The sequence below is a fragment of the Convolutriloba macropyga genome, chromosome 6 (assembly GCF_964194025.1).
Source record: "Convolutriloba macropyga chromosome 6, txConMacr16.3, whole genome shotgun sequence".
In the NCBI taxonomy this organism is placed as follows: Eukaryota; Metazoa; Xenacoelomorpha; order Acoela; family Convolutidae; genus Convolutriloba; species Convolutriloba macropyga.
The window spans coordinates 58,599,434-58,612,652 of record NC_134473.1 but is presented as its reverse complement, the minus strand read 5'-3'; the positions used below and the strand labels follow the sequence as shown (position 1 = coordinate 58,612,652).

The 13,219-nt window shown below is 33.5% G+C and overlaps 1 protein-coding gene across 2 annotated transcripts in view; it reads left to right on the top strand.

The window, feature by feature from the left end:
• The first annotated feature begins 600 nt into the window (after positions 1 to 600).
• Positions 601 to 13,219, top strand: part of LOC142341800 (gamma-tubulin complex component 6-like) — a 76,122-nt gene continuing 63,503 nt past the window's right edge. For both annotated transcript variants that reach the window (XM_075393041.1, XM_075393039.1), the window contains exons 1-5: positions 601 to 743; positions 1,123 to 1,289; positions 1,390 to 1,594; positions 1,966 to 1,984; positions 6,944 to 7,072. In XM_075393041.1, the coding sequence (XP_075249156.1) occupies positions 616 to 743; positions 1,123 to 1,289; positions 1,390 to 1,594; positions 1,966 to 1,984; positions 6,944 to 7,072 (648 nt within the window). In that variant the 5' untranslated portion in view covers positions 601 to 615. The remainder of the gene's footprint in view (positions 744 to 1,122; positions 1,290 to 1,389; positions 1,595 to 1,965; positions 1,985 to 6,943; positions 7,073 to 13,219) is intronic.

Genomic DNA, 13,219 nt, shown 5'->3' with positions numbered 1-13,219 from the left:
CCTAGATACACTTCAAGCTCATCGAATTGTAAATTATCTTTGAGACCCTTTAAGGCGATTGAAAATTTTAAAAGGCTTTGAAAACAATGGAAACTATTCAATTCCGAATGTACTATGTGAGCGGGTTGGTTTATTGTGTTTGTGTGCGGTTGTATTTATTGTGTATACACGCCCTAGTCGAGGCCAAAAGTTTATCTTGTAAGATCTTACACGATTCTTGCAAAAAAAGTTTATCCTACAAGATCTTGCAAGAAAAAGTTTATCTTGTAAGATTCTTGTAAGAAAAAAGTTTATCTTGTAAGATCTTGTAAGATTTTGGAAGAAATTCTTGTAAGACGATGCATCGTCTTGTAAGATTCTGCCAGAATCTTGTAAGATCTTACAAGATAAACTTTTTTCTCGACTAGGGCGGTGGTGGATTTAAATACATTTTATGGGCTTTAATTTGGTATTATTATCTTTCTAAGATGCGTAAAGGAGTTTGAATTTTGGCAGGAGAAAAAAAGTCGGCCTACAATATAGTTGTCTTCATTTTGTCTTCAACTGTTGGAACAATTACTCGTAATAAGTTATTTGACTCTTTTCATAATTTTCAGATTTGATGATTGTGTTATAATGGTACAGATCTGTGAACAATCTGTGCTGCAATTGATTGATCAACTGTCTGGCCGATTCACTCTCCAATGCAGTAGTAGTGACAGTACTGAGCTCTTGAGTGAAACTGTTCTGCGATATAAGCAGAGGTATGCACAAAAAATCTGAATTAATATCGCGATGAAGTTTGAATCATCCGGGATGATAATTGTTGAAATCTCAAATTTTATTCGGTAATTTAGTCGGACGAGTTGGTTGTGCATATGCTGTAATTGGTTTCTGTGAAATTCAGATGTCTATTATAGCCGTTTTTGTGATCTGAAATTTTTCATAATAGCTTTTCAAGCTATCATATTAGGTTTAAATCTCTAAATATCACAGCTTATAGTCGATAAGATAAGATAGTTCTCTTCGGGTACTCTTCTTTTTCTGAACTGAGCTAGTATCTCGCCAAAGATTGAGTAAAATTCGAAGAACTATGATGAGATCTTTTTTTTAGGTAAAAAACCTACAAAAATCCTGTTTCAGGTTGAAAAAATTAGCGTTCCAGGAGCTTTTAAGGAAAAGAAAAAAGAAAGTGAACTCGACAAGCACGTTACTCTTCGACTGCGTAATGGAATGCGACAGAAACGCAGACAGAAAATTGTTCACAACTATGCTCGATGACTACCTTTCTCAGCTGATCTCCATTCAAGGTGAGATGAATGCTCTCTAAAGTTCAAGCCGATCAATTAATTACTCTCAGGTGATGTTTGAATTTTATTGATTTGCCATTTGTATTGTACTCATTTGTAGGTGAGGATGCAGCCAGAGCGTCATTTGAGTTCTTGGGTTTCCTCCAGAACACCTGTCAGAAGAGTGACGGACTGACTCCGAAAGAATGTATGTGTTTTTCTGTAATCTCTTCGGCTGCCAAGTCACAGCTGAAGCTGAAACGATTTTTCAGTGGAGGACATAGTGGAGTAGATAGTGTCCAAGGAGACGACAAAGAAAATTTAAAGTAAGACGTTGTTTTGGTTGTCGAGCAGCCATCCAGTAAAATATGACCACCTGAATTTAACATTTTTACACTATATGGAAGGAGAATAATGGCTAACGTTACTCCATAACGGAAACATCAAACTCAGCAATTTAAGTATATTTTCATTATTGGTATGAGGAAAAATCATTTCTCATCTTTATGCATGTAACGAGAACTCCTGTAGTTTTGGTTTCTCATTTCTGGAAAAAATAAATCTGAACTGTTAACTTGACCATTGGTGACTTTCATTTTACCCGTTTGGGGTTTAAGTTCGGTGATATTTATTGTCAGAGCACTATAAATGAGAAAACTGTTTTTTTTGTAATGAGGATTAGTTAATTGTGTTTCAGGCTGCTGAGTGCGACTGGTGTGAGTATCTATCTTGTCAACTTTCGAGATGGAGTAGCGGCTGCTATTAATCTCCTCGTGTTCTCGATAACTGAAGTATTGGACTTTAAACCAGATGTTCTTTCGAGAACTCACATTTGCAAGTTTCAAAATGCACATTGAAACCCTAAAATTCCATAAAGATTAACAAGGAGGCTCGGTAATGTGCGTACGCACATAATGTTACGACCCCGCTCATCCACATTCTTGAATTAAATGGCTACTAAATGATGCACAGATAGAAAATTTTCTTAAACATATTTATCGTTCAGTAAACCACTGATGGAATACAAAAAGGCCATGCTAGAGGACCGATAAAACTTGTTAATAGGACTACTGGAAATAATAAAAACCAAATAACAAACTTTAATTACGACCAAAACTCGATGTCTATATTTTGAAAAATCAAAATAAAATCAAACTCGCATCAGATAAAACCTAAACAAAACAAAATTACCTATACTTAAATAGAAAAGATATGGGTCCTGTCCTCAATGCGACTGGGTAACAGGTCGACAAAAAGAGCAAAAAGGTGCGAAGAGATACGTTTCTATTATTGAATACAATTGATTTCAAATTACACTATATCATTAGACATTAACTGAAATCACTAACCTTTTCATTTTTATCTCCATAGGAAGCAATTGAGACCCGTCATTATCCATTGTACGTCATACGTCTACAAAAGAAGGACAAATACCGGCAAAATTGAACTTTGCGCAAAAATGGCTGTGAAGCCGTTAAAACCATAAACTTGTCACTAAGAGCAATTTAAGTGTTCAACAGTAGTTAAAAAGCCGAGAAACATTTGTTTGATACTATATGCGTTATTAAATAAAGTATAGTTGACTATAAATGGGTTGTGACCTTTCTTTACAGACTAAGCTGGACTAAGCTAGATATAGACCCAAAAACAATTTAAAAAAATGTCGAAGCTGAAAATTCCAAATATGCTTTTGAAAACAAATTTTTTCAAAAGTCATAGCAGACATACGATTTTAATAGGAAGACACCAATTAAGTCGCATCATATCAGAAAGCCGATTGAGCCTGTCATTAATGAGACTAAGTCATGCGATTACAAAATAACAAATACAGGCTGAAGCAGAAGTTTCACAAACAATTTTACGACACCACTGTATTCAAGGCGCTATCATTATAAGATGTTATCTGCAAGAAATGTTAAAATTCAATTTCTCTTCATCTGAACATCAACGGGTCTTCCTTATGAAAAGCATTACGTAGAATTGAAAAGAAATCCAAAAATTGAACAGTAAAGAAATGTCCGAAGTTTTTCTTGATATTAAATGGTGCAAGCCAACAGTCAAAACATATAACCAACCGAGAAAATAATATTTTTATCAACAAAATTAATTGAGACTTCTTATTAGCGAGATTGAGTTACATGATTGACGAAAATCATAGGAAAAAGGAAACAGTTGAAAAAATCTTTTTTCTTAAAAAAAAAAGTTGATATGAAAGTCATTAAATGAAATAGCTATATACTGAAAGGTATAAATAGGCTGTTATGCGTCCTGGGGAAGCAATTGAGATCTATCATTTTTAGATAAATGTAGTACAATAATCAAAAGAAAGACAAATATACTAAAAAATAACAAACAATCGCTAAATTATGCGAGAGAACTGTCTGAGGCCAAAAGCAGAAACTATTCAACAAGAACAATTAACACATTCAGATACGCCTTTTTTCAACCCTCTTCATTTTGCCAACTACGCTTTCCTTCAAGTGGACTTGTCAATTTTGTGATAATTCGAAAACGAAACAAAATGAACTCATAAAATCTGCAATTATGCTCAAAAATAAAAAAATTAAAACTCGTAGTATCAAAACCAAAAATCCATTAGTTAAATATAAAACCGCTACAGACATCATTTTGTAGCTCACAAGAAATAAGGAAATGGTTTTTGAGGGTTCTTACTGAGACGACGCCCGAAGCTGAGAGAAATAAGAGAACCGACATTTTCTTTAAACAAAGATTCAAAGTAATGAGAGACATTAGATAACAATTGGAAGCATTGTCTGGTTCACTTATACCACCTAGGAAGCCATTTGGGTCATTGATTGGGGCGACTAATTTTGGATTGCGAAAAGTATAAAAATGAATGCAAAACATAAAAAATCCACAAAATTTTACGAAAGCAATTGGTCAGATCCATGAAAACCACTAGATTTACTCTAAGACCGTTATATATGATGGTAGGGCCTCATTTTTTGTCATGAGTATCTGTCAGTGATTGAGCTCTGATTTGAAGTTCTTGTCAATAATTTGCAAAAAAAATTATAAATGCGGAAGTATTTTTTGAAACAAAAAGTCACGCCCCATGAAAATCTAATGTTTTTTTTAACGTAAGGTCCATGGTGAGATCAAGATCAGCCCTGATTTTGCTGCGCGGCTACGATAACACTCAACTGTTCAAATGGTTGCGGAGTAGATCTTTTTTAATCAAAAATTTTCTGTATATCAAAAATAAATGCATTTCGTTCAATTATCGAGAGTAAGTTTGCGAAAATCTGACATTATTTTTTCAGATAATTCTTAAAGCCAGCGGCAGCGCAACTAGCTTTTTTTGATCTTACGATGAATACGGCTGCGGTTTTAGGGTGCCTATTTCCAGCAAATTCTGAGAAATTGGGCTAAAAAGCTTTCTGGTTCCATTTTTGACGAAAAAATTTGAATTTTGAAAAATTTAGCGTAAATTTTAGACAAAAAGCCCAGATGGAACAATTCAGCGACCCACTCTATCTTCCAAGATCAGATCAATATCACTACTGTTAACGATTTCAACATATTTTGAGCGAAAATAACGAAAATTTTGTCAAAAATACGGAAATATTGAATAAAAAACTGCGGAATATCGTCTACTATTCACAAAATTTGAACCTCGATAACTCGCTATGAAAACCAAAAAATCAACAAATATCTTTTTAATTCCATATTGTACGCTGGACGGGCTTCCTAATGATACCACTCTTAACTCTGTACGATGATTATGTCCATCGGTCAAAATTGTCTGAACGAAAAAAAACCAGTTGAGTATAAAGTTTCTCCCCCCCTCCACTAAAAGTGGGGTCGGCACAATAAATTGGACAATATAGACTCCAACATCTTTTCGGTAAACTCTTAATGACCCGCTGAGTAATTTAGTTTTTCTCAAAGCGTGCGCGTGCACATACTTTGAAGCGATGACAATTTTTATCGCGACAAAGAATTTAGTTTTTACCGAAACTTTACAGAAAGCAAAATGGAATTACTAATTAGCTTATAAAACATGAATTTTTTTCGTGTAATATATTGACATCGTACAATGCTGTTTAACAAAACGAAATGGAATATTCGTTCAATGAAAAATTGCTTCGCTATACCTCTTTTTGACGCTTTTTCGACATTTTGCGTGAAATCATTTTGACCTCTCTGGTTTATTACCATTCTTCGCTCATTCTGCGGAAAGTACGTTTAAACAGCAGATGCTCAGCTAAACAATCTAAAGTGAACAGAATCAATATCAAAAAACGGAAACAATTAGAAACGGGATAAACCCTTAAGCCCAATTTTAGAAGCCCGCTACTTGAACTTTGTTCTTATAGTCCTGGTTAACCTCTCTAATGCTTATTGGTATTGATACCAGCCCCCTTGTATCCTCTCATTACGAAGTAGGAGTATGTCTAACAACGAACGAATTGAAATCAAAATATTCCGCACTTTAAAATAGTTCTTTTTACAACAATCAATTTTGTCATTGTTTTTCTGTTCCTTCAGTCGCAATCGCTGTTATTGGAATCAATGGCGGTAATCTGCCATGTATGTTTTATTTTCTCAGTCATCATTTAAATTTGGATAACTGGTATTGATTCTAAATGATCTCAGGTAGATTAAATTGAAGGTTTATTGAATGGATTTTTATGTCATAACATGAAAGATTTCGTGGACAATTGTTTTTTTTTTTGTATATCAACTAATTTTCTCTCAAATTAGTTTTCTATTTTGACCACCTCTTGGGTCTCTATTTGGAATTAATTGTTTTTAATTCGTTCTAAGATTTTTGAAGTCTGTCCAAGCCTTCAAAATTTTAATGTTTTTGAAATTTTGAACAAGAAGAATTTGCTTCAGGTAAAAGTTTAACACACGCTTCGTTGTTGAAAATTTATTTTTGAGCCTTTGTTGGTTTGAATTTAAAATTGACCTCCAATACCATTCAATTTCACTGAGATTTTCACAGCTGCTATTAAAAAATTAGAATTCATCATGAGAGAAGATGTTGATATGTAAGAAAGTTGTTGACGATAAGGACCAAAAAAAGTGCGAGTGCAAAATAACGTGACACAATCAGCTTCATCGAAACATTGAATCAAGGGTTGAACAAAAAGGTGATCTGAGATGAACTTCAACAAACGGTCTCGACCTAAATATTGAAGATAACCAGCATGACAATATTTGAATTAGACAAGGACTATCTTTGAGAAAATCCAAAAACTAAGTAAATGACTTAAACTAAGTAGATCCAAAAAGTAAGTAAACAATTGTCTGTAAAATAAGAAACAGTGAAAACATTTATTGCTCGTGAAACAAACACGAATACCGAAAACTTGTTGTCTCACTCTGCTTTACATAATGTTTGAATAATAGTTTCTCGAAATCGGCTTTATCAATATGGTATGATACCTTGTATGCTGTCAAATACGAATATGTGGCACACAACCATGCGAGCGTTCTTCTTTCATCTAATATTTTAATCAACGCTGCTTTATATTAATCAATTAATCTCGTTGTCTTTGATAAAAGAATTTTTCATGCAGCACTTAACTGAAAATTGAAAGTATCCATATTTGATTGAGTTTTAATGTGCCTATTAGACATGGATGAGTGTGTAAATAGAGTATAAAAACCTTAGTCTAATTGTTGTTGTCTCGTTTAATTTACAGAAACCAACTACTCTGCACCGGTTCTTCAGTGATGAAAGGCAGACGGCTCCAATTGGGACAATATCTAGAGAGCCTCTTCAATCTCGAAAGAGGATGCTGATGGCTGCTACAAATCCATGCCATTGCGAGGTAAGCTACTACGAAAATGTTAGAGAACTGATGGTGACAAACTATGCCTTGTAAAATTAAATTAGTCTTGTTATACAAAGAAGTCACAAACTTGAAGTAAAGCTGGCAGTAGGCTTATTGGTTGACTGTGCTTCATATCATTATTAGAGGTTTGTCAAACAGTACTGTTTTTTTGTTTTTCGAGCTGCTCGCAAACTAATGCAGACAATCAATATTTAGCACTGTAGATAATCAAAGAATTGAAGAAGCAAGAAGCGTAAAATATTTTGATCTTAAAGTTGTCGAATCAGTTGAATTTCTAAATATTTGGTCCAATGAAACCCATGTCAAAACATCCAGAATGTGTAAGCATCTTATGTTCGTACAGGTGTAGTACCATGTAATCTACACGCAGTTTTGTTTATTGTTCCATATTTTTTGCAAAAAAAACAGTTTATGCTGGCCGTAGTTTTTTGGTTACACTTCTCGACTTTAGAGGACATACCCGGCTAACATACGTGGTATGAAGTTCAAGCTAACTGTGCCAAAAATTTCAATACATCTGTATTTGACATATTTCGCCTCTTACAAAATTTTCTGAATAAATTTAGACGACGTTTCGTGTCAATTTTGACTAAAATTCGACCAAATATGTCGAAAGTATGTTTTCTGGATGATTTAAGAAAAATTACCGATTTTTCTATAGTATATCGTTGTGTTAGTTTTGATAAGTTGCTTGTGTCGAGAATCGAAGTGCAGAAAAATGCGGAAAAGAAAAATTTTGGCATTATTTTGATCAAATTTTGCTGAAATAGTCTTTATTAATAGCCGCCCTCATCTTCTCAGCCGGCTATTATAGCGCTCCTAATTTTTTTTTACTTCGGCGAACTTTTTTTCGCTTTACCATTTTGCCGCTTTTTCGACATTTTGCTTGAAAGCTTTTTGACTTCTCTAGGCTAGTTTCTCTCTTCTCTCATTCTGCTAAAAGTGAATTTGAACATCAGTTGCTCAGCAAAGCAATTCAAAATGAACAGAGTCAGTATAAAAAATTGAAGTCAGAAATAGAAACGGGATAAACCCATGTAGCCCAATTTTAGATGCCCGCTATTTGACGAACGTCGTTCCTATAAGTCTTAGTTACCATCTTATGCTTATTGGTATTGATAGTAGCCCCTGTAGCCTCTCCCTAAGAAACAGAAGTATGTTCAACTACGAAATGCCATCAAAATAAATCGGACTTAAAAAATGTTTTTGTACAAAAATCTTTTTTTTCTCAATATCTTCTATTCTTTCAATCCCAATCATGCTTATTGCAATCAACGGCGGCTATTTTCCGGCAATCTGTTGGGTATGTTTTTGATTGTTTCAGATATATAACAATGCGTCTTGGGTATCTCAGAACATCAGTTATCTATTATTAATAGCCGTGTCAGCAATTCCAGGTGGCTATTATTGCGCTCCTAATTTTTTTATGTCGTGTAACAGATTTTTGTTTTGTCTGACCCTGACTTCTTGGAATTGACTTTCAGTGACTTCAAGATTTGTGTTCGTGACGTCATTTCTGCTTTTAGGTCAGTTGCGTGACTTACCTCACTCAAAAAATGACTTGAACTCACTTATGGAACTTTAAATTTTATGAACATTTACTAATTAAAGGTCAATAGTGTGCATCTAAGTAAGGCCAAACTTATATACCCTATATGCCCTGATTCCTGAGTAATAGAGTCTTGAGTTTTAATATCGAATATTAATTTTGAAAAAGCTTCATTAGGGCTTTTTCATTGTAGAGTAGAGCAAATGGGTCTCATAAAAATGGCAGTCCGAATCTGACCCAAAAATTCTAGTGGTCTATTAAAAAGCTGGTGGTCGATCTGTCTATCTTATTTCTTTAGTTGTTTCAATTCATGGTAGGCCACAAGCGTCTATCGCGGCTGTTTTCCGGCAATCTGCTGGCTATGTTTTGAAACATTGTAAAATCCAGATTTCATAATTATAAGAAAGGCCTTGAAAGAAAATTTTTCAATTTTAGCCGATTATATCAATTTTTTAGTTTTAATTCCTTTTTGCAGTTGTTATGAGCTCTTGCGTTCCATGAAGTAGAAATCCATTTGATTTGAGACAAAAATAGGAAAGTTATGCAGATGACTCGCATCGAATCTTACTGATTTATTAACTTTTAAACTTAGCTTTGTCGAAATTAGATACTGCGTGGAATTTTACTAAAAACTACCGGTTGCTATTTTGGTTCAACCTTGCGAGTTCAAGCTTGCTATGTTTTGAAACATTGTAGAATCCAGATTTCATAATTATAAGAAAGGCCTTGAAAGAAAATTTTTCAATTTTAGCCGATTATATCAATTTTTTAGTTTTAATTCTTTTTTGCAGTTGTTATGAGCTCTTGCGTTCCATGAAGTAGAAATCCATTTGATTTGAGAGAAAAATACGAAAGTTATACAGATGACTCGCATCGAATCTTACTGATTTACTAACTTTTAAACTTAGCTTTGTCGAAATTAGATACTGCGTGGAATTTTACTAAAAACTTCCGGTTGCTATTTTGGTTCAACCTTGCGAGTTCGAAAAAACTAACTGGAAAAGTATTCCTTTTTTGCCAATCAATCACATGCCTTTTTATTATGTAAGTTCATTATTGCTGTTTTTACTCCTGATATCTGGCATACTGCATCTAAAAAATGATCTATGAATATTTTCTTTTCCTAACTGCAAATGCGTAAGATTTCTTCGCTTCCTGATCTCCTGATCTGTTGTTCTCTACGTTACTGTTTTTTCGTCGACTTCTTGAAAGCTCCTTTGTTATTAATAGCCGCACAGCGATAGCTGGGGCTATTATTGGCCTTCTCTTGGTTTTTTACAATTCACAGAATTTGAATTGTATTGGGGCGCTGTCTTTTTTTTAAGATCTGTTAACACATTTTCATCATTTTTGAAGTCAAATTGGAGCAGTGATTTTGGTCACGCCGAAACAGGAAGTGGAGCGAAAAAGCGAGTGTTTTTGCGACGTGAAATTTTGCGCTCCAAATTTAATTTTAAGTAGAGTGAGAAAACGGTGTTTGAACAAAAATTTGGTTTCTTGGTAGTAGTTTTTTTTTGTTCACATGCGGCAATTTATTTCACTTTTCTTTTTACTGTTTTTTTTTTCAAATTTTCAGATCGGTTTTTTTTCATTGGCTTTCCCAATCCATTCATAGTCCGTTTTAGGTCTAGTTTTCTATTTAGTCAATGAAAATTTTTTGAATTGTACGTCAGGGCTTGTCCTATTTTTTTTATTTCGTAGTCGCGATTTTTGTTACGACCATATGACGTCACAAGCACCTCAAATTTGTTTTTTGTTCATTCGTTCCTGCAATTTCATCTGAAGTGCGTGTGTGACGTCATTTTTCGCTCTTAGTGGAGCGAGTTTTTTTGTTCATGCGCGTGATTAAATTTTTGGTCACACTTGACTTACCTCACTCTCAAAAATGACTTCCTCACTTTGAAATTGACTTTTATTTACTTTAATTCAAAGAGATAAGGTCAAATGGGTGTGTAACACTCTAAATGAAGGTTCTTTGAGAGCAGCTAACGGAGGCAGCAAAAACTTATACAGATTTTTAATCAAAATATAACATATGAGCCTTCAATGAAAAGACGAATTTTTTTGGTCTGTCTTTTTTACTGTTTTTTTTAGACTGCCGATCTACGAATCTATTGCGGCTATTTTCTGGCAATCTGTCAGCTATGTTTTTTAATTGTTCGTCTCCTCATTACTCTATTATTTTGAAAGCTAGTTGTCTCAAAAGGGATCCTTATTGTTTCAGCCTCTGGAGCTTTCTTTTTTTTTTTAACAATTCTCAATCAAATCAAAATTCATTTTTTCACTCTTCATGTGATTTCCTTTAATTTGTAACCTCAGTATCACAAAAAAGTTTAAAGTTCATAAAGTATCCGGCTTTTTCGTTTTTTGCTTGTGTTTTAGCTAGGTAACTAGAAGATTTCAGGTTTTCTTTCTATAAATTTATCTTTTGTTTCAACACTTGAATATAGTTGAGGGTTCTATCGACGTTGATACTCTCGTTATTCGTCACTTTTTCTCAAACTAATTTCATTAATTACCTTTTATGCGTTCTATTTATAGATAGCTTTTTCCGTTGAACGTTTTTAATTTGTTTTTGTGCCTGAAAAAGTTTGACTTTACTTTTGAAAAGCCTAACTGATTAATTTAACATTTGCCCCCTTTGGTTTCGAGTACTTAGTTTGTACTGTCGTTGTCTTTTTTAGTAACGTATAGTGTACTATTCGATACGGAGCGTGACTTGATCAACTGCTCAGTCAGATCTTTAATTGTTTTAATTTATTTCTGCACTTCTACAATGTTTTGCGCGATTTTTTTTCATTTCTCCAAAACGGTTTTTGGCTTTCGCATCAGTCTAAGCATTATGCTTTTAAATAGACGTTGCACAGTAATTAATTGGAGAACAGTCGAATAGCTTCTGTAAAAAATTGCCTCTGTACAGTAATCATGCAGGTTAGAAAACGTTTTTCCTATTTTAAGAAGAATATAATGGGAACGCTATGAACCTGAATGCACTGCAGGTTGAAGTTTTGGTAGCAGCTGTTTCATTTTATTAATAGCCGCCCTCATCTTCTCAGCCGGCTATTATAGCGCTCCTATTTTTTTTTACAATTCAAAGAATTTGAATTGTATTGGTGCGCTGTGTTTTTACGACTCGAAGAGGAGTATTGGAGAAGTCCTTTTTTTTTTTTAATCAATTTTATTGGAGTGATTTTTAAAGCGGGAAATGAAACGCGTGAAAAAATTTGGAGTGGTTTTTGTGCTGAACAAACTTGAAGAGTGGAGCGAAAAGAGAGTGGTTTTTGTTCATACCGCTGTTTTTGAGAGAGCGATAAATTGATGTGTGAAAAAATTTTCTCTAAGCGAGCGAAATTTTTTTGTTCACATGCGGCTTTTTAAAACCGTTTTTTTGTTATTTTTTTGGTTTAGAGGTCTGATTATGATATTGTGTGATGCTTAGGGTTGTTTTAATAGTGGTTCGCAAGTTTTTGGTCATTAATAAGATTTTTATACCATTTTGCTGGTGTTTCAGCTATTTTCCTGAATTTTCGGCGAATTTTAGCAATTTTTTGCGTTTTGTTTTGTTATAATGCTTTGTAATGGCTTTGAATAGACGCATGTTAGTGACTGAGTTTTTAGATACCAAGTGATTACATTCTCTTAGGTTGGAAACGATTTTTTTTGTTTAGAAAAATGACAATAAACTGAAAAATTTTGATTTATTTTTCTTAATTTTTTGCTGTTTTTCGTTTTTTTTCTAAACTTGGAAAAATTTTTCAGCCTATTCGACTTTCCTATTGTTTTCGAAGTCTTCCAGTACTAATTCACTCTAATTAACGTTTTTTGGACCTCTGTGCTCCCGTGAAATTAAAAAAAAGCTCAATTTTTTCTATGATTTTTTTTTCCAATTTTTTTTAAATGCCCTTTGTGTTCTTCAATTTTTTATAGCATTTGGGGATGCCTATAGTCCAAATTAGTTGTCCTTGATGCGTGTTGATGATTTTGATTTCAGTTTGGAATCATTTTGTTAAAGATAATTGAGTAACTTTTATGAAGAGTTCCGCAAATTTTCGTGTTTTTTTTTGGAATTTTTGCTGAGTTCTTCTGATTGTCTGCTTTTTGCTTGTTTTTAGCGGTCTAGCTTTTGATAGGAGCTTTTCTAGAGGTTTTTGTTGTAATATATTTAGTGCACTTTTCAATGACAAATATCACTAACTTTTCTTAAACACTTAACTTTTTTTCTATTTTCGTTCTTCGTTTTTACTCATATAAATAAACAATGATTTGGATTGGTGGACACTTGACCAGATGTAGTATTAAAAGTTTTTTGAAATAATGATTTGATTTCAGCATAATGGTATTTGATTCATTATTTGTGGCCAATTTTTGTTTTTTTACAGAAAATATTTTTGGTTTTGTTTTTCATTTCCTTTCTTTTACCTTCGTTTATTCTACTTGAAATTTGTGTTTGGTTTTTGTCTCAAATAGCAGTGATTCAAAAACATTAAACTAAACCTATTTCACGGTTTTTCGCCAAATGTTGTTTTTAAACTTGCAACTCAATGTGAAATTTTTATCACGTGCTTTATCGTCTT